This window comes from Tursiops truncatus, chromosome 19, assembly GCF_011762595.2.
Source record: "Tursiops truncatus isolate mTurTru1 chromosome 19, mTurTru1.mat.Y, whole genome shotgun sequence".
Classification (NCBI taxonomy): Eukaryota; Metazoa; Chordata; class Mammalia; order Artiodactyla; family Delphinidae; genus Tursiops; species Tursiops truncatus.
In genome coordinates, this window is record NC_047052.1 from 17136387 (window position 1) to 17158924 (window position 22538).

The following is a 22538-nucleotide window of genomic DNA, read 5'->3' on the forward strand; positions in this document are numbered from 1 at the left end:
ATGTTGCCAAGGGACTGAAAAATCTAGAACACACAAAGTGGCTGCAAACCTGCTTTGTCAACACCTTACATGCCAACCTTCGTTTTCTACTTTTCTTCTTCTTCTTCTTATAATATTAAGGTAAAGTTTAAAACTTTACAAAAAAGTTTTAGTTTCAATCAGTATCAATCCACTATTTAGAAACAAAAAAAGAAAGGAAGGAAGGAAGAAAGAAAGAAAGAAAAAAGACTTAAGAAGAAGTCTGAAAACGAGACCGACCTATACCCTGGGTGAGATTGGATGGGTTAAATGTCTCTGGCACTATTTGTCTTCACTATTGACAGACACTGTCACACAACCCACCACACGATGCCTGTCTCTGAATGGCGAAGCTAGAATGCAAGTTAAGTGTATTAATAGAAAAAACAACTAGCATCCCAGCATATAAAATAAGCAATCCAGATTACTTTACCAAAAAACAAAAATAAAAACAAAACAAAAAAAACAAAAAAACCAAAATTGTAGGGTCGATCATTTAATTTACATGTTTAAAACAGTTCTAATTTCCCATTTGTACTTTTCCCACCCAACACAGGTTTACATGCTACTATAAGCAATGTTTTAAAACAAACTTTAAAAAATTAAATTATTAACATCCAAATAAATGCATGTGGGTAAATTTCTTATTCAAAATTTTTGTTAACTCATATTCACCAATTTGTTCTCCTGTTTACTAATGCAATCTAATCCATAAGCCAGAATGTTCTCTCTAGGTGTTTTTAAACTATGCCCTTACCCAAATTCCCTTAAAGAGTATACGACGATATGTTCTGACCAATACACTCAAGCACTAAAAAATATATACATTTTACCAGCAAAAGAGTAGTTTCATTTCTCAGGCCAACTTCCAAACACTTCCTCATCACCCCCCCCCCTCCAAAAAAGTTACTAATTTACACTTTTTAAAAAGATTCTTGGCCATGCCGTGCAGCATGGGATCTTAGTTCCCTGACCAGGGATCAAACCCTTGCCCCTGCATTGGAAGTGAGGCATCTTAACAAATGGACCACCAGGGAAGTCCTAATTTACACTTTTAAATTAGATATGTTACTGTGCATAAAACGTTTGATCCTAGAGGCACTATTTAAAAAAAATAATTAGCACTATTGCTGAAGCTGAAGGGGTTGTTACTGATTTACTAGAGACCATCCTTCTCTCCTTCAGTCCATCAAACTGCCAGTCATAGTTCTAATACTACACAATAATTACTCTCCCGCTTTTAATCTAAATTCTCCTAAAATAATTATTTTTATCTTGTCTGAGTGCCATTAATAAACATTCACAGAGTATTTATTAAAGAATGTTTCCTAAAAATAAAATGCTTACAGAATTTGTAAGTGTCCTGACACTGAGAGCAATGTTTTAAATATATATTTTATCCTATTCAACCCTAAGTATTTAATCACAGTGTAAAATAGGTACTAGGTACATATTACACAATCTGTTTTTTAAATCCTTTCCTCTTGGAAGACAAAGATGCTTTCTATCATCCAGTGATTTAAGTACTACAGGGTAGCATCAGTCATTGATACTGGGTGGAGACCAAAAATCCCAGAAAGAATCCTCACTCTCAAATAATTTAAACACAAAAGGGAATAACTATACTAGCTGATGACTACATTTATTGTTGTCAAAGACCCCAGGAAGAACAGGGTTTTTTAAACAAAAAGACAGCAATTATACTACTTGAAAGGTAATGTTTACTTTAAGACAAAAAGAGAGATTACCACCACATTAACTTAAGAACTGGAGAGAAAAAAACAGTTCTGAGGGATGCTATTTGAAGGTCACTTCAATGCTTTATCATATAATACCTTTTAAAATAGTTTAAATTAAATAATAAAGTCATTCCTATCAACTCTAGTCCAATGTCTTCATATTTCTTCTTTTTCAGAGGTGACCAAAAAAGGGAAAATAGTATTTGTATCATTAAAATCTTCTGATATAATAATTCAGAATGGTTTTACAACTGGATCTGGATTACAGTGTACATTAGATCCAATTGTAGATAAAATGTCTAGACAAAAAACAGAAGTCATAAATTGCTCTACTAGAAGTTTTGATAATTGATCACACAACTTTATCATTTCATTTTTTAAAAAGTGGGAAGAGAATTCTAGGAAGAATACTTCATCAGTCAACTTTGTAGAATCATCCCTTTGGGAAGTGTCTGTTCTCCCTATGATTCATCATCCTCTAGCAATGCTTCTTTTATTTACAAGGGCTCCTAGTGAGAGTGTCAACATTAAAGAGTAAGTCAGAAAGGAAATCCCATGGCCCATGTGTTGTCTGATATGCAAAACTTCAAAATGAGGTAAAAAACAGACTGAGGATGGAAAGAAAGAAGCAAAATAAAGCTAAAAAACTTGTTTTTATAAAAATAAGATCTATTTTTTAAAACCTTACTAACAAATGAAAGGAGAAATCCATGTGGGAGGGAGGTCAATGTTTACCGAACGATCACTGATTATCAGGCAGTATTAAGTATTTTACATATTTACCTTCATAATAATCTTAAGAAAAAGTTGTTGTTACTGTCTACTTACAGGGGTAATATGAGAAATTTACTGAACTTCCACAAGGTTCTGTCTATATGATAGAAATGATATGATAGCAATCAGATTCAAATTAGGTCTTTATGATTCCAAAGGTCATGCTAATTTTATTATATTTCACATATGGGAAAAGAGAAATAATGTCATAGAAACAGGTGAAGTCTTTTGTTGTATCCTACCCTAATCAATTCCCCTCACTCCAGTCCCAGCTGGAGTGTTTTTATACAATTTTATTACTATTATTTATACAACTAATTATTATAAAACAATTAGTTATGGCAATACTTTTTGCTTATTATCAATCTTATTGGTAGCATAAAAAAAGTAAGCCTACTTCTGTGCATTAATTTCTTAATGTGAAATTCTACAAAACACATAAACAAAAAAAGAAATTGTGTCTATTTGATGTATGTAATTTGTCTATGAATGGCTGAGAATCTGTGTGCAGTTTTAAAATGCTGTTCTATAGACTCAGGTAATATAAAAATCTGCTTATTCTACCAGAAAATGAAAAAACCACAATATTTATAAAAGTTGCTAAAAATTAGCAAGAGGACCAAAAAAGGTAAACATTTAGGGAATAAACCATTAATAGGCCATGTGTACTTTCTGTCAGTGAAAATGTATAATATGGATAGTCTCCTGAATTGGTAACTGTTTCTGAATTAACCATTATGGCCCAAGTTTGCTGATGCTCTCCATTCTAATAACGCAGATGTTAGTAGTACACATCTATACATACGTACATACACACATATTTCTGTATGTATAAATGTATGTATTTAGATTTACTATGTAATTTTAAAAGTCAGAATGAGGAGAAAAGTTTTTAAACATGTTGTTACTTCAACGTGTTTGTAGCTAGGACCTGACTTCCTTCTGGAAGTGGTCCAGTTTTCTAGGAAAAGTAGGAATGACCATATGGAATAACCAAGATCAATTCACACTTCAGCTCACAACATCAATATGTAGGTTACATAGGTGAATTACTTTTCCTGTTAATGGGCTTTGGGTTTAATCTTCGGAATATATACTACATAAATGGCCCAAATTCTGAAATATGTTAACCTAGTTAGCCCAGGAGAGCAGTCAAAGGCAAATTTGCTCCTTAAATTTAGTCAACTCAAGAAAATAAGAATTACATAACTGCAAGTATCTTCTAACACTAGTAAACAAGTTACAATAAATTCAATGGGCTAAGTACTCTGTTACTGTAAATAACTTTTATAAATAATTTATATTCTTCTAGAAATAATATTCCTATTTTTTAGATCCTGAAACTTGCAGAGGAGAATGAGTATGGCTTTTTCAACTCAATGTCCTACACACTGCCTAGTCCAGGATCTTGTGTTTCCCTAATTGAAGTGACAGAACATTATGCTAAATTCCCTAAAGTACAATGGCAAGGAGAAAAGAACTTAGACCTTAGTGGGAAAGAAGAGAGGTGTCTTGTGCCTGGAAGGATTGAGTTATGATATGATATGATGGACGGATCATATATATATGATATCCATATCCATACCATATGATATGATATGGATCATATGGATCACTTCATGTAAATTGTAAAGTACAATTCCTATCACATAGTAGGAACTCAAAAATGATAGCTTATATTTTCTTCAACTCAATTTTTGTATAGTTTTGCTGTTATGGATGGTCTACAAATTTCTATGATTTTAATTTAGGTGATTAAGGTGTCTGAAGTATTGGGATAGCCAAAAAGTTCATTCGGGTTTTTCTGTAACATCTTATGGAAAAACCTGAATGAACTTTTTGGCCAAACCAATAAATTAAAGCATAGCTGTTCTTTGATTATAGGACATTATTTAGTTCTCTAGTGTCCCCTCCTATACTATAAATAGCACACAGTTAAGTTCTTTCAGTATAGAAAATACCTGTTAGGTACTTGCTGTAAGCATAAAATTCAAAGCACTATTTAATAAGTCTCTTCCAACAGAAAAGTTTATTATATGGATCACTTCATGTAAAATTATTAACTTTAATTACAGCCTTTAAAAACTTTTGTATGTGCTTTATTAGTGTATATACCTATACATGTTAAAAACTGCTACCAAGTATTCATGTACTGAGATATTATTTCTAAAGAGGACTAATATATAATTCCTGAAAGTAAAATAACAACTTTATGAAAACAATAAAAGAATTACTAACTAGTTATTCTTAAGATTCTCTGGCTGAATTATAAAACCTATGGTTTGATTAATTCATTGTTTATTTCAAGAATTAGAATTAAAACATTTTAAAGAAACCTGAAATAATTACCCTAGCAAAATATTTTGATATAAACTAATAAACATGATGCTACATCCCAAGATGAGGACAAATAGAATTTAGGATAGAACAAGAAAATAATTTGATTTCTTAAAATGAAGAGTAAAGTTTATTGTTCACTTCTGTGAAAGACTCCCTATTTTAAATAAATTAAGACAATCTAAGGATAAAACTGTAAACATGTAAGTAGATTTTTAAAAATACTTGATTGGTATGTGAATTATATCTCAATAAAGCTGTTATTTAAGAAAAATATCTGCCACATCTCTTTTCAAAAATCCAAAATTCTAGTGTAACTGTTTTAGTTCTCCTTAATAATACTTCTTATATTTTAGTTCCTTCCAACCTATACTGTAGGATTAAAGAAACAAACAAAAAGAATCCTTTCACAACTTTCATTTCTTCTTGATCAACTCCTTATTTTGCCAGAATTTATCAATTCATGTAGATAACTTTTTTTTAGTAAGTGATAATTTTTAAATTTATTTATTTATTTATTTATTTGGGTCTTTGTTGTGGTGCACTGGCTGCTCTAGTTGCAGTGAGTGGACTCTAGGGTGTGCGGGCTCAGTAGTTGTAGCACGTGGCCTTAGTTGTAGTATGTGCGATCTTAGTTCTCCCACCAGGAATCGAACCCTGGGCCCCCTGCATTGGGAACGAAGAGTCTTAACCACTGGACCACCAGGGAAGTCCCTGGATAACTTTTTTGTGTTAGGAAAACAGTCTCTGTCTTAATTACTAAGAACCTACAATATTCTTCAGAAAGTCTGTACTTCTAAAACTTTTATTCATTTATATATTGAACCTCAAACTCCTAAGAAACCTTCTAGTGCGACAAAAACAGATGCCTTTTAAAAATGGGGAAGAGTACAGATTTCAGACTGTTGATTTCCAACTACACCTCCCAGATTGTGACACTTGGCCCTATGGAGAGGGGAGGAGTTGTAAGGAAGTAAACCTCTCCCCCATTCCCAACTCTGGGTCTTACCAGATAAAAGATGTTATTAATGAGAGTATGTAAAAGTGTGAATAGTGTAGAAGCAGAAAAAAGGTTTAAGAGACATTCTTTTTACCCAGTATTCTGGATTGTGGATTAGCAGCATCATGTTTACTCATTCCTTCAGTAATACATAAAGGGAAAAAAATCTAGATTGGCGAATCTGAGAAACACATTTTTAATAATTAAATAATTTAAAATGTACATGAACACCTATATGCCCAGCCTCTAAATTTTAAAATTTAAATTGATTTAGAATTTGTGAAACACAAACCTTTATGGCAGAACTAGAAGTCTGTTCCCACCAGGCCCTCATACCTGATAGCAGCCAATCCGGCTCCTTCAAAACTCTGAAGAATTAACTACATCAAGAGTCATCATTTTTATGCATTTCATATTTAAACAGCAAATGCTATAGATTAAAAAAAAATCAAAGAAGTCTAAATTAATGTATCTTTCCCTAAACATCTAGTCTTTTGGCCAGGAAACACTGAATAACTGGTAAGTTACTCCAAATCTCTTTGACATCCATGTCACTAAGGACATTAATATGTCAAATAAAAAAAGCAACTCTAATTATACATACTAACTGATATCCCTACTATAACTATTCTGCAATTTAAACTCTCTTACCTATAATGTTACATGACAAAGACTCTATTCTACCAATAAGACATTAGAATTCTAGAATAAGACTATGTTGGTTAAAAGTAAACATGTGTAAAAAAAATTACAAACGACTTGGTTTTAGATCGTAGAAACTTTGTGTGTGTGAATATATGAAAATGATCAAGGTCACCTCTTTACTCTCTTCACAATCTTTACAATGTCAATAACTTCTTGATCTAATAAGAATTCATTACTTCAGAATACTTCCTTTGGTTAATTCTTATTTTCATGATTTTTCAACTCAAAGCCTTCATTCAAATTTATCTGGAGAGGATTATGGAGGGAGGGAGGGAAGGAGGGACCTTCAACATTCCATTAGTGACTCAAATTCAAAAACTTTCAATATTTATATATAAAAACTTCTAAAACTGAGTTTGGTATTATTTCAAAGGAAGTGTCGTTCTTTTTCCAAACCTAGCTAACATTTTTTCAGCTTTTAAAAGGAACTGGATCTACTGTCAACAGATGTTAAAAAGCACAGAAGAAACAGACTTTTAGTTCTATACAGATTCAACATGTCTTTAAACAAATCTCAAAAGATACAAAAGAAATCAGTTAGTCAATTTCTACCTGTGGATTTAAAGTGAAATATTTCATTAAAATTAAAAACTATATATTTTATTATCTGATACTATTTTAAAACTAGATTAAATATTTAAATTCCAGAAAAAATATTCAGTGCATATAAAGTGAAACCAGGTCATCTTAACAATTCAATTACTAAAATGTTCACAATTAAATCCACAGAATCTGTTAGAAAATGTCTGGCAACACATGAACAGTGAGCAGGGCTGGTAAGTTTCTTGGCCATGTTTAAAGTTTTCCTGCCCTCAACCAGGAAGGCTGCATATTGCACTATACGGCTCAGGGGAAAGATTGGTACACAAGGTTAACTGGACTTAGGTTAATGCAAATAAGAAAAGTACCCAAAGTTCTATTATAGTACCAATATCCTCATTTAAATCACAACCTTCCGCTTCACTGTTCTTTTTGAAACAAAAAGAATTTACTGAAAACAATGTTTTGATGGATTTTAAGTACCATTTTAAAAGATGAGAGGTATCATATTAGGCAAGAAACCTCTAATTAGTAGGATAGATTAAACTTCAGAGTATATATATGTAATTTTCTAACTTTTTTAAAACACCAAACACACTTAGTAGTCTATAAACCCAACTAAAAAAAGAATTACAGTTGGGCAATATAATATTACTGAAAGCATTCTTTATTAATTTACCACTAATCAAGACATTTTTCAATTAGCTTGTCTGTCAATCTTGTAATTCAATCAAAATTTGAACCAATTTTATATAATTATAAAGTGTATGATTTGAGAGCTGATTAAAAATAAACTTGATAAATTTCAAACATTACTTTCCATACTTTTTCACTGATATAAGAAAATGTCTTTATATAAACATTACATTCAAATCTTCCATTTACTTTCAACTGAATTTAAAATAAGTATAAAGTCACATATGTTTTTAAATGTAGGGAAAAGGTTATAGTAACATGCTACAAACAGAAAAGACACTTGAGTGCTTGAGTCCTTTTTTCAGATTATACAAAATAAAACATTTTCCCCTTTGAGCAAATTTTTTAAAATAATTGTTTTATAGAGATTCAAATATAATTTTCTACCCATAGCTTGGTATTTATAATAACCTTTTTATGTGCAGTGAACAAAAAAACTTTAAACTTGTTCCCATAGTTGAAGATAAGGTCCATTCTGGGAGATGGCACTAATAGATGTGCCAAGGTGAAATTTTAAGAAATAACAGTTGTATCAAGAATATTGTATACTGAAAGTTTTTAATGTTAAAAGTATGTAGTTTAAAACCTCCTAAAACAAACCCTCAAATCACACTCTTTGATATGAATTTTGCCAGCACTGTTCATGTTGACCAGATAATACTTTTTCTTTTAAAAGTAAAATGAAATGCATACCAGCAGCAACTACAGCTGGAGGAGGCGAGCCTGCCTCACCACCACTTGTCTGACTCATTGATGCTACAGATGGTTCTCTAGATGGAGGTAACTGTAACTCCTTTGGGAGAAGATCATAGACAGATTCTGTTGGGGGAAAGGGAAAAAACTTTTTTTAAAAGGAGTATAAGTCAATAACCTAATTATGAGCACAAAATTAATGTCTTTTCACTCATAAGAAGAACTATATTATTCATACACATACACTAAACTTCATGTAACTACTGTTGTAAAAATTATTAGCAAATATTTTTCTATTATATACTTTTATTGAACTGAATAATGAATTTTCCATTCATTCTAACCCCTGTTTTCTTCTTGGTTTTATCCCTCATGCTTACGATGATCTACAGAAAAAGTTATTAAAATTTTAAAACTGTATAAAACTAGACAGAAGAGATGTCAAATAACCCAAGATGCTCCAATATCTTCCTTTGAAAAAAAAAAAAAAAGAGCATAACTTATCATCCTTTACATATGAGATGGCATGTACTAGTGTATATCAGCTTTAAATTGGCTTCTCCAATTAGACCAATCGTCTACTGCTCTTTTACTCAGCACCTTTATCAAATATTTTAATTTGCTATCATAATGCATTTTTCCCTCCTAAAGAAGAGAAAAAGAGAAATGTTATGGCTCAAGGAACTACTTCTTACTCTGAGGTATCTCCAACTCTAGAAAGGCACAAGTATAGGATACTCTTAAATCACTAAGCACAAGTGCCTATATTAGATTATGATTACTTTTCTATCCCAGATTAAAGAGTACTGTATCTTTTTAATATATTTTATAATATTCTAATTGTCCATAAAATCAAATTTACATCTACTATTTAAAAATTGTTTTATAGTTATTATTACATGGTTTTTGGACAGAAATAATTATCAAGATATCCACTAAAGGTAGTAGAATCAATGTTGGAAGAAACTTCAAAAGACCAGTTATAATCATATGTCTATTTTCTAAAGAATCGAGGCACAGAGTTTAAGGGACCTGCCTAGTATTCTAAGAAAAGCAACATTCCAACTATTAAAGAAGATTATTAACTATTTGTACTAAGTGATTAAAAAAATAAAGGTAGCACTGTAAGACATTTTATCCTTGGTAGCAAACAATACTCTCAGTTAACTGATTACTGAATTCATAAATACTTTGATCCTCCCAGTTAAAATACGTATCCTGAGTTTCATGTGGATAGGAATAAGAAAGAATATCATGAAGGAAAGCTAAAATTAGAAGTTGTAGTATTAAATGATCTCTGTTCACAGTAAAGAATCCACTTAAAAAATTTTCTTTCGAAAAACTATTACCTAACACTTGAAATTTTCATCTTCAAATCATTTAGCAGATGTTACATCTGTCTGAATATAATATGCCCTGACTAAAATTTTTCAGCTTGTTAAAATGTTGCTAAAAAACTTAAGTAGATTACTTCCATCTTTCAAATAATATAGGGGGGATAGTACGAGAAACTAATTAAAACAAATGTCACATCATCAAACATAGATTTTAATACAATTATTTTTCTCAATCCACGTTGAAAACGAGACCCTTATACATAGAAGAAAAGCATATTCAAGACCTTTTTTTGGGGGGGGTGTAGGAAAATAAACAAAAAGGAAATATGAAAATAAAAATTAGCTTAGATAAAAAGAGAAAGGACCTACCAAAATGCATTTATGTCAAGGGAAAAAAAACTTAACCTAGTAAAAGCCCCATCACTAACCACATTTCACTTTCCCAAAGAAGGACATAGAGTCTAAATTAGAGGTATAAAAGCAATGTCAATAAAAATACATTGGAAAGTAACTAAATATAGAACTTGTTATATTTCAATTTTCCCTATAGCCTACCCCCAAACCAAAGTAATAAGCAAGTCAAGTGGAAGGTGTAGGAAGCATGGATTCATTCCTTCACCAAAGGTATTTTCTGATTAACTGACTCAAGTGTTTGGAAATTAGAGAAGTCAGAAGTTTCTTCCTATCTATCCAAGGAAAACAGCAGGTAATACAGTCCTTACCATCACAGGCTCTGACTTCAGACAAAACTGTGTTGGCTCTGCTACTTTAAACAACTTCTCTAAGACTTAAATCCTCACTGAAACTCTTCTTTTACCCCATTATCTCAAAGATTCCCTCCAAGATATAACTGTACACCATGACCACATACCTTGGTCTTACTCTCAAGCCTGCTTCCCATAAAACATAAAAAGATTAAAGGGATATAAATTATGCTGTTAGTACTATTGTCCTTTAGTCCTAAATTCAATCCAAATTAAACACTTATACAGTCTCCACTAGCCAATGAGAGAACTCCTGAACAAGAGCACAGGTCCTTTAAATCCATGAAAACAACAAATAGTCCTCCCTCATGTTAAGCTGCCATATCTATTTTTCTTGCATTATCTTTTAAATCAGTTAAATAGATAAGGAGGAATGAAATTCTAGATTTATAAGCAAAGAATATGAAGAAAGAGAATGGGAAATCTTTAACGGAAAGGCAGTTTCCTGAGACGACTTCCTTAGATAACTATAACCTCTACTACATTTTTTTTTTAAAAAACCTACTAGATTTTAAAAGAATCTACTAGATTTTTTTTTTTTTAAAGAGAAAGAATGGTTACAAGGTTTCTTTTCGGGGTGGTAAAAATTCCAAAATTAGATTATGGCAATGGCTACACAGCTCTATAAATATAAATAACTAAACACCACTGAATCTGCACACTTTATTATTTTTTTTTATTTCCTTACCTAGAGGAACTTACAGTTTAGCAAAAAGCAATACTCTGTTCAACCCTCAGTGCTCAACCTTGTTTGTATAATTCCGCTTATATGAAATGTCTAGAACAGACAATTTTATAGAGACAGAAAGTAGGATAGTGGTAGCCTAGGGCTGGGTGAATGAAAGAAAGATGGGTGACAGCTAAAAAAATATGGGCTTTCTTTTGGGAGTAGTGAAAATACTACAAAATTGATTCTGGTGATGGTTTCACAATACTGTGAAGAGAATAAAAACCTTTCAACTGTATACCTTAAATGGGCAAGTTGTATTATATGTGAATAAGATTGTTAACAAAAAAACCTACATAACCGAACATTTGTTATCTCATATTTTCTGTGGACCAGGAGTCTGGGCATGGCTTAACTGGGTACTTTGCTTAGAATCTCACAAAACTGCAATGAAGGTGTTGGGCAGGGCTGTAACCATATTGCTCAGTGCTCAAATTTATCTATTTTTGAAAATTTATTGTATTTTTTATTTTTTTTTATACAGCTGGTCCTCATTAGTTATTCATTTTATTCATATTAGTCATACTGACATACATATATGTCAATCCAAATATCACAATTCATCACACCACCACCTCTCACCCCCGCCATTTTCCCGCCTTGGTGTCCATACGTTTGTTCTCTACATCTGCCTCTCAATTTCTTTTTTCTTTTTTTTTTTTTTTTTGCGGTACGTGGGCCTCTCACTGCTGTGGCCTCTCCCGCTGCAGAGCACAGGCTCCGGACGCACAGGCTCAGCGGCCATGGCTCACGGGCCCAGCCGCTCCATGGCACGTGGGATCCTCCCGGACCAGGACACGAACCTGTGTCCCCTGCATTGGCAGGCAGACTCTCAACCACTGCACCACCAGGGAAGCCCCGCGTCTCAATTTCTGCCCAGCAAACTGGTTCATCTGTACCATTTTTCTAGGTTCCACATATACGTGTTAATATACAATATTTCTTTTTCTCTTTCTGACATACTTCACTCTGTATGACAGTCTCTAGATCCATCCACATCTCTACAACTGACGCAATTTCACTCCTTTTTAAGGCCGAGTAATATTCCATTGTATATATGTACCACATCATCTTTATCCATTCATCTGTCGATGGGCATTTAGGTTGCTTCCATGACCTGGCTATTGTAAATAGTGCTGCAATGAACATTGGGGTGCATGTGTCTTTTTGAATTATGGTTTTCTCTGAGTATATGCCCAGTAGTGGGATTGTTGGGTCATATGGTAGCTCTATTTTTAGTTTCTTAAGGAACCTCCATACTGTTCTCCATAGTGGCTGTATCAATTCACATTCCCACCAACAGGGCAAGAGGGTTACCTTTTCTCCACACCCTCTCCAGCACTTGTTCTCTGTAGATTTTCTGATGATGCCCATTTTACCCAGTGTGAGGTGATACTTCATTGTAGTTTTGATTTGCATTTCTCTAATAATTAGTGATGTTGAGCAGCATTTCGTGTGCTTCTTGGCCATGTGTATGTCTTCCCTGGAGAAATGTCTATTTAGGTCTTCTGCCCATTTTTGGATTGGGTTGTTTATTTTTTGTTTTTGTTTTTTTCTGGTACGCGGGCCTCTCACTGTTGTGGCCTCTCCCATTGCGGAACACAGGCTCCAGACGCACAGGGTCAGCGGCCACCGCCCACGGGCCGGGCCGCTCCGCGGCATGTGGGATCCTCCTGGACCGGGACACGAACCCGTCCCCCACATCGGCAGGCGGACTCTCAACCACTGCGCCACCAGGGAAGCCCTTGTTTTTTTAATATTGAGCTGCATGAGCTGTTTATATACTTTGGAGATTAATCATTTGTACATTGATTCGTTTGCAAATATTTTCTCCCATTCTGAGGGTTGTCTTTTCATCTTGTTTATAGTTTCCTTTACTGCACAAAAGCTTTTAGGTTTCATTAGGTCCCATTTGTTTATGTTTATTTCCATTACTCTAGGAGGTAGATCAAGAAAGATTGTGCTGTGATTTATGTCAGTGTTCTTCCTATGTTTTCCTCTAAGAGTTTTATAGTGTCCAGTCTTACATTTAGGTCTCTAATCCATTTTGAGTTTATTTTTGTGTATGCTGTTAGGGAGTGTTCTAATTTCATTCTTTTACATGTAGCTGTCCAGTTTTCCCAGCACCACTTATTGAAGACACTGTCTTTTCTCCATTGTATATCCTTGCCTCCTTTGTCATAGATTAGTTCACCATAGGTGCGTGGGATTATCTCTGGGTTTTCAATCCTGTTCCATTGATCTATATTTCTGTTTTTGTGCCAGTACCATATTGTCTTGATTACTGTAGCTTTGTAGTATAGTCTGAAGTCAGGGAGTCTGATTCTTCCAGCTCTGATTTTTTCCCTCAAGACTGCTTTGGCTATTTGGGGTCTTTTGTGTCTCCATACAAATTTTAAGATTTTTTGTTCTAGTTCTGTAAAAAATGCCATTGGTAATCTGATAGGGATTGCACTGAATCCGTAGATTGCTTTGGGTAGTGTAGTCATTTTCACAATATTGATTTTTCCAATCCAAGAACATGGTATATCTCTCCATCTGTTGGTATCATCTTTAATTTCTTTCATCAGTGTCTTATAGTTTTCTGCATACACGTCGTTTGTCTCCCTAGGTAGGTTTATTCCTAGGTATTTTATTCTTTTTGTTGCAGTGGTAAATGGGAGTGTTTCCTTAATTTCTCTTTCAGATTTTTCATCATTAGTGTATAAGAATGCAAGAGATTACTGTGCATTAATTTTGTATCCTGCAACTTTACTAAATTTATTAATTAGCTCTAGTAGTTTTCTGGTGGCATCTTTAGGATTTTCTATGTATAGTATCATGTCATCTGCAAACAGTAATAGTTTTACTTCTTCTTTTCCAATGTGTATTCCTTTTATTTCTTTTTCCTCTCTGATTTCTGTGGCTAGGACTTCCAAAACTATGTTGAATAACAGTGGCAAGAGTGGACATCCTTGCCTTGTTCCTGATCGTAGAGGAAATGCTTTCAGTTTTTCACCATTGAGGATAATGTTTACTGTGGGTTTGTCGTATATGGCCTTTATCATATTGAGGTAGGTTCCCTCTATGCCCACTTTCTGGAGAGTTGTTAACATAAATGGGTGTTGAATTTTGTCAAAAGCTTTTTCTGCATCTATTGAGATGATCATATGGTTTTTCTGCTTCAATTTGTTAATATGGTGTATCACATTGATTGATTTGCGTATATTGAAGAATCCTTGCATCCCTGGGATAAATCCCACTTGTTCATGGTGTATGATCCTTTTAATGTGTTGTTGGATTCTGTTTGCTAGTATTTTGTTGAGGATTTTTGCATCTATATTCATGAGTGATACTGGTCTATAATTTTCTTTTTTCTAGTATTTTTGTCTGGTTTTGGTATCAGGGTGATGGTGGCCTCATAGAATGAGTTTTGGAGTGTTCTTCCTCTGCAATTTTTTGGAAGAGTTTGAGAAGGATGGGTGTTAGCTCTTCTCTAAATGTTTGATAGAATTCACCTGTGAAGCCATCTGATCCTGGACTTTTGTTTGTTGGAAGATTTTTTTTTTTTTTTTTTTTTTTTTGCGGTACGCGGGCCTCTCACTGTTGTGGCCTCTCCCGTTGCAGAGCACAGGCTCCGGACGCACAGGCTCAGCGGCCATGGCTCACGGGCCCAGCCGCTCCGCGGCATGTGGGATCCTCCCAGACCGGGACACGAACCCGTGTCCCCTGCATCAGCAGGCGGACTCTCAACCATTGCGCCACCAGGGAAGCCCTGTTGGAAGATTTTTAATCACAGTTTCAATTTCATTACTTGTGATTGGTCCGTTCATATTTTCGATTTCTTCCTGATTCAGTCTTGGAAGGTTATACCTTTCTAAGGATTTGTCCATTTCTTCCAGGTTGTCCATTTTATTGGCATAGAGTTGCTTGTAGTAGTCTCTTAGGATGCTTTGTATTTCTGCAGTGACCATTGTAACTTCCCCTTTTTCATTTCTAATTTTATTGATTTGAGTCCTCTCCCTCTTTTTCTTGATGAGTCTGGCTAATGGTTTATCAATTTTGTTTATCTTCTCAAAGAACCAGCTTTTAGTTTTATTGATCTTTGCTATTGTTTTGTTTCTATTTCATTTATTTCTCCTCTGATCTTTATGATTTCTTTCCTTCTACTAACGTTGGGTTTTGTTTCTTTTTCTTTCTCTAGTTCCTTTAGGTGTAAGGTTAGATTGTTTATTTGAGAGTTTTCTTGTTTCTTGAGGTAGGCTTGTATAGCTATAAATTTCCCTCTTAGAACTGCTTTTGCTGCATCCCATAGGTTTTGGATCGTCGTGTTTTCATTGTCATCTGTCTCTAGGTATTTTTTGATTTCCTCTTTGAATTCTTCAGTGATCTCTTGGTTATTTAGTAAAGTATTGTTTAGCCTCCATGTGTTTGTGTTTTTTACGTTGTTTTCCCTGTAATTTATTTCTAATCTCATAGTGTTGTGGTTAGAAAAGATGCTAGATATGATTTCAATTTTCTTAAATTTGCTGAGGCTTGATTTGTGACCCAAGATGTGATCTATCCTGGAGAATGTTCTGTGCGCACTTGAGATGAAAGTGTAACCTGCTGTTTTTGGATGGAATGTCCTATAAATATCAATTAAACATATCTGGTCTATTGTGTCATTTAAAGCTTCTGTTTCCTTATTAATTTTCTGTCTAGATGATCTGTCCATTGGTGTTACTGAGGTGTTAAAGTCCCCCACTGTTATTGTGTTACTGTCGATTTCCTCTTTTATAGCTGTTAGCAGTTGCCTTATGTATTGAGGTGCTCCTATGTTGGGTGCATATACATTTATAATTGTATCTTCTTCTTGGATTGGTCCCTTGATCATTATGTAGTGTCCTTCCTTGTCTCTTGTAACATTCTTTATTTTAAAGTCTATTTTATCTCATATGAGTATTGGTACTCCAGCTTTCTTTTGATTTCCATTTGCATGGATATCCTTTTCCATCCTCTCACTTTCAGTCTGTATGTGTCCCTAGGTCTGAAGTGGGTCTCTTGTAGACAGCATATAGATGGGTCTTGTTTTTGTATCCATTCAGCAAGCCTGTGTCTTTTGGTTGGAACATTTAATCCATTCACGTTTAAGGTAATTATCTATATGTATCTTCCTATGACCATTTTCTTAACTGTTTGGGTTTGTGTTTGTAGGTCCTTTTCTTCTCTTGTGTTTCCCACTTAGAAAAGTTCTTTTAGCATTTGTTGTAGAGCTGGTTTGGTGGTGCTGAATTCTCTTAGCCTTTGCTTGTCTGTAAAACTTTTGATTTCTCCATCGAATCTGAATGAGATCCTTGCTGGGTAGAGTAATCTTGGTTGTAGGTTCTTACCTTTCATCACTTTAAATATGTCATGCCACTCCCTTCTGGCTTGTAGTTTCTGCTGAACAATCAGCTGTTAACCTTATGGGAGTTCCCTTGTATGTTACTTGTCATTTTTCCCTTGCTGCTTTCAATAATTTTTCTTTGTCTTTAATTTTGGCCAATTTGATTGCTATGTGTCTCGGCGTGTTTCTCCTTGGGTTTATCCTGTATGGGACTCTCTGCGCTTCCTGGACTTGGTTGGCTGTTTCCTTACCCATGTTAGGGAAATTTTGGACTATAATCTCTTCTAATATTTTCTCTGGTCCTTTCTCTCTCTCTTCTCCTTCTGGGACCCCTATGTGAATGTTGGTGTGTTTAATGTTGCCCCAGAGGTCTCTTAGGCTGTCTTCATTTCTTTTCATTCTTTTTTCTTTATTCTGTTCTGCAGCAGTGAATTCCACCATTCTGTCTTCTAGGTCAGTTACCCATTCTTCTGCCTCAGTTATTTGCTACTGATTCCTTCTAGTGTATTTTTCATTTCAGTTATTTTATTGTTCATCTCTGTTTGTTCTTTAATTCTTCTAGGTCTTTGTTAAACATTTCTTCCATCCTCTTGATCTTTGCCTCCATTCTTCGTCCGAGGTATTGGATCATCTTCATTATCATTATTCTGAATTCTTTTTCTGGAAGGTTGCCTATCTCCACTTCATTTAGTTGTTTTTCTGGGGTTTTATCTTGTTCCTTCATCTGGTACATAGTCCTCTGCCTTTTCGTCTCATCTGTCTTCCTGTGAACATGGTTTCAGTTCACCAGGCTGCAGGACTGTACTTCTTCTTGCTTCTGCTGTCTGCCCACTGGTGGATTAGGCTATCTAAGAGGCTTGTGCAAGGTTCCTGATGGGAGGAACTGGTGGTAGGCAGAGCTGGCTGTTGCTCTGGTGAGCAGAGCTCAGTAAAACTTTAATCTGCTTGTCTGCTGATAGGTGGGGCTGGGTTCCCTCCCTGTTGGTTGTTTGGCCTGAGGCGACCCAACCCTGGAGCCTACCCGGGGTCTTTGGTGGGGCTAATGGCAGACTCTGGGAGGGCTCACACCAAGGAGTACTTCCCAGAACTTCTGCTGGCAGTGTCCTTGTGCTCATGGTGAGACACAGCCACCCCCCACCTCTGCAAGAGGTCCTCCAATATTAGCAGGTAGGTCTGGTTCAGACTCCTATGGGGTCACTGCTCTTTCCCCTGGGTCCTGATGCACACACTACTTTGTCTGTGCCCTCCAAGAGTGGAGTCTCTGTTTCCCCCAGTCCTGTCGAAGTCCTGCAATCAAATCCTGCTAGCCTTCAAAGTCTGATTCTCTAGGAATTCCTCCTCCCATTGTCAGACCCCCAGGTTGGAAAGCCTGACGTGAGGCTCAGAACCTTCACGCCAGTGGGTGGACTTCTGTGGTATAAGTGTTCTCCAGTTTGTGAGTCACCCACCCAGCAGTTATGGGATTTGATTTTATTGTGATTGTGCCCCTCCTACCGTCTCATTGTGGCTTCTCCTTTGTCTTTGGATGTGGGGTCTCTTTTTTGGTGAGTTCCAGTGTCTTCCTGTCGATGATTGTTCAGCAGTTAGTTGTGATTCTGGTGCTCTCACAAGGAGTGAGCGCACGTCCTTCTACTCCACCATCTTGAGCCAATCTCCTGTACACTTTAAATGTGTGAATTTTATGATATGTAAATTATAGATGGGTAAAGCTGTTTTTAAAAAAAGAGAAAGAGGAATAGAATAAGAACAACTGAGAACTGCACAAGAGCGAGCTAGGTCTCTCAATGTTCCTAATAAACTTCATGGACAGAAATATCTTTTCACATAGTTTCTATTTGTGAAAAGTGAAATTATGAAGGCTAAACTGCAAACTAATCTAATTTCCCTTTTAAGGCTCATCTACTGTATCAAGAAATTACTACAGGCATAGGTATCCTATAGTCAGTAAAATGATGAAAATCTTACAAAGTTCTTACGAGCAATACAAGAAATGTAGACTTCATAAAACAGATGACTCTAAACAACACCACCCAAAAATGTATGGGTTCCCCCTTCAGGAATGTGGTTACTACATCAACAACTTGAACAGAGATACAGAATTTGCAAATGACACAGGCTTAAGAGGAATATATCATATGTCATAATTCATCACAGATAATGAAAGGCTGGAATACCTGTGCAAAGGAATAATCAAATTTAATACAGATCAATGTAACATCTGGTAAAAACTGCTCTTGTGCAATGTACTTAAATGCACTCACTCTCTTTCTCACTCTTTTTTTCAAAATCTAGGAATGATTTCACTTTTGTTTTCTAAAGAATTCTTTCCTTGGTCTGCCAGAATTGGGGTGACTGTTGTCTCATATTTTTTTCTATTAACGTTGCTAATAATTTGAGCAATAATAATGCTTAATCAACTCACTTAATGGTTCATTATGAATTTCAGTTGACCAAAATCCCAATATAAGTGTCCTGCTTAAGTATCCATGTAATAGACTTAGATCAAATATGATAAAGTAAATAATAAGTTAACATAAATTATTTTTTTAAATAAATTTATTTTTATTTATTTATTTTTGGCTGTGTTGGGTCTTCACTGTTGTGCATGGGCTTTCTCTAGTTGCGGTGAGTGGGGGCTACTCTTTTTTTTTTTTTTTTTGGTGGTACGCAGGCCTCTCAGCGCTGCGACCTCTCCCGCCGCGGAGCACAGGCTCCGGACGCGCAGGCACAGCAGCCATGGCTCACGGGCCCAGCCACTCTGCGGCATGCGGGATCCTCCCGGACCAAGGCACGAACCCGTGTCCCCTGCATCGGCAGGCAGCCTCCCAACCACTGCACCACCAGGGAAGCCCACAGGGCTACTCTTAGTTGCGGTGTGCGGGCTTCTCATTGCAGTGGCTTCTCTTGTTGCAGAGCAGGGGCTCCAGGTGCGCAGGCTTCAGTAGTTGCAGCACGTGGGCTCAGTAGTTGTGGCGCATGGGCTTAGTTGCTCCATGGCATGTGGAATCTTCCTGGACCAGGGCTTGAACCCGTGTCCCCTGCATTGGCAGGCGGACTCTTAACCACTGCGCCACCAGGGAAGTCCCAACATAAATCATGAACATAAGTGTATGAAAAAAGCAATTAGGCAGAAGAGAAAACAAGTTCAGATCAAGAATTTGCCTTATGTTGGTGCAATAGTGCAGAGCCTTGGGCGATTAGAGGAATGAAATCATTTTCAGATATTGAAAGCGAACTAATGCTTCCCAATGTTTGCTGGGAAGGTGAACAATGTAAAAATGGGCTGACTGGTTGCCATATGTGTTCAGTCATTCAGTAAACTCTAAATGATCCTTTTATGTCACTGATTATTTCTGGGAGAATTTGGTCTTTTACCCTTCAACACTGGCTATATGGGGAGGAGAGGGTGGGAGTCCCACCACACTGCATCAAATTCAAGGAGAGAGAAATCCTATCACAAGACAGTGAAAGAGAAGGAAAAACTTGTAACTTAATACTGCAGCATTTTTTTTTCTTCTCACTTAGAAACTCTGGTTCCCTAACTGCTGATCAACCAAATCCCACTTTACTGTTTTGTTTTACATGTTGCTCAGTTCCAGAAAAAAATGAAAAGACCTCAAACCCCCAAACTCCTTCACTTTACCCCAGAAGAGTCCAGGGAGATAAACAAATGAAACAGCTGAGAAAAGGCATGCTTTTCTAGTTCTTCCCTTTGCAAAATAACAACATTGATAATACAGTTACAGCTACCATTTATTGAGCATTTGGGAGTGGGGACAGGCACTGTGCAAAAGCTCATTGTATACATATTCTCACTTAATTTCAAAACAATTATGTGAGGTCGATTTTACCAAGAATGTGAAACTTGTGTAGTAGTAAAAAAAAAGAAAGAAAGAAAAACACATGTGATAAAACAAAAGAAGGGAATGATAAATATAAAGTTTAGGACATTAGTTTCCTTTGATGGTGAGACAAAGATACAGGACAAAGGAGTAGCAGAAATAAATTGGTCTGGACACTGGGCTCATGAATGTTCTTTTTACTAAACTATATAATCTAATCAAATCAATAAATACAATAAAAATTAAGGCTATGCATGGATAGTGCATAGCTTCACAGAGTTGCTATGTAAGGCTTAAATAAGAAGAACTGTTAAAAAGAACTCTGTAGGGACCTCCCTGGTGGTCCAGTGGGTAAAACTCTGTGCTCCCAATGCAGGGGGCCCGGGTGCGATCCCTGGTTGGGGAACTAGATCCCACATGCATGCTGCAACTAAGAGTTCACATGCCGCAACTAAGAAGCCCACATGCTGCAAGTAAGACATCCACATGCCGCAACTTAAAAAAAAAAATCCCGCAAGCCACAACTAAAGATCCCGAATGCTCCAACTAACACCCAGCGCAGCCAAAATAATAAATAAATAAATTAAATAAGTATTTAAAAAACCTCTGTAAATTATTATTCCTTTTTTAGGAATTTTTATCGCCACTTTACCTTTGTTGACCTGATAGCTAACAGCATTCAATATTCAGCTGCTTTAGGGTCAGAAAGTAAAGACCAGAATTGTCAGAGCCCATCTACTCTTTAACTTTTCTGAAGACTCTTATTAACTTTCAGGTAACATAACAATTCAAAGTTGTACACAACTAATACCACAGACTTAACTTCATGCAGAGATGAACAATAAAAGGTGGGGGGAAGCTCTGTAAATAAATTGAACTCAATTGTCGAGCAAGCAGCTAAATGGAAGTATTTGTGGTAAAAAGGATGATACTTTGTGTTGGGAATGCTTAAAAAAACTAAAAAACGGTGAATTAATGCTCAGCACAGATATTAGTTATTCAAATAATAAATGCTCCCTGATATTAGATGCAAACACTCTAATACTGGAAAATGTATTTATAAATGTTTGTATTCTGTTTTTAAAATGGGATTTTACTTTTTTTTTTTTTTTAAACTTTGTATTACAGGGACTTCCCTGGTGGCGCAGTGGTTAAGAATCTGCCTGTCAATGCAGGGGACATGGGTTCAAGCCCTGGTCTGGGAAGATCCCACATGCTGAGGAGCAACTAAGCCCATGCACCACAACTACTGAGCCTGTGTGACACAACTACTGAGACCGCATGCCTCAACTACTGAGCCCACGTGCCAAAACTACTGAAGCCCACGTGCACCTAGAGTCCATGCTCCGCAACAAGAGAAGCCACCTCAATGAGAAGCCTGCGCACCACAATGAAGAGCAGCCCCCACTCACCGCAACTAGAGAAAGCCCGCGCACAGCAACGAAGACTCAACGCAGCCAAAAGTAAATAAATAAATGAATAAATTTATATATATGTTAAGAAAAAGCAGCACATTAAAGAATATTATAAAATAAATAAATAAACTGTATATACAAAGCTACTTAAGCACCCAAAAGAGTTAAAAGACTTTCAAAAAGTTCTTGCAAATGGTTTGGGAACTAATTGCCTTACTCTTCCATGTCTCTATTAACTATCTCAATAAGCTGGTGAATCCCAAAGCTATGGTTTCACATCAGACATTCTAAAACAAAATGCCTGGCACCTCCACTGTGCCAACATAGTTCTGCGTTGAAGAGAGACAGCATTCATTCTGTTAAAAACACTTTTAGGCTTGACAGTCATCATAGTTGGCATCTCCACTGGAAAATGTACTGGCTGCAGGTCTACCGGATATTTGTTTTCTAAAAGATTATTAAGTCCGAAAATAACTTGTAAGTGATCTCTGTTTTAATAAATTTTTCTCAGCTAAGTTTAAGTCAATTTATTAGTTTGCTGTTACTTATTTACTTAATCATATCACCTCTTCCTGATTATATTTTATTATAGTTTTCCTCAAGC

The 22538-nt window shown here is 35.8% G+C and overlaps 1 protein-coding gene across 10 annotated transcripts in view; it reads right to left on the minus strand.

The window, feature by feature from the left end:
- NFAT5 (nuclear factor of activated T cells 5) overlaps nucleotides 1-22538 on the minus strand; it is a 132500-nt gene that overhangs the window by 51004 nt on the left and 58958 nt on the right. For 5 of the 10 annotated variants that reach the window (XM_019935598.3, XM_019935597.3, XM_019935596.3 and 2 more), the window contains one exon: nucleotides 8503-8628. In XM_019935598.3, the coding sequence (XP_019791157.1) occupies nucleotides 8503-8628 (126 nt within the window). Of the gene's footprint in view, nucleotides 1-258; nucleotides 2850-8502; nucleotides 8631-18171; nucleotides 18387-22538 lie in introns of those variants that run through there. The other 5 variants (XM_073796858.1, XM_019935599.3, XM_033844079.2 and 2 more) reach the window with 4 other exon arrangements.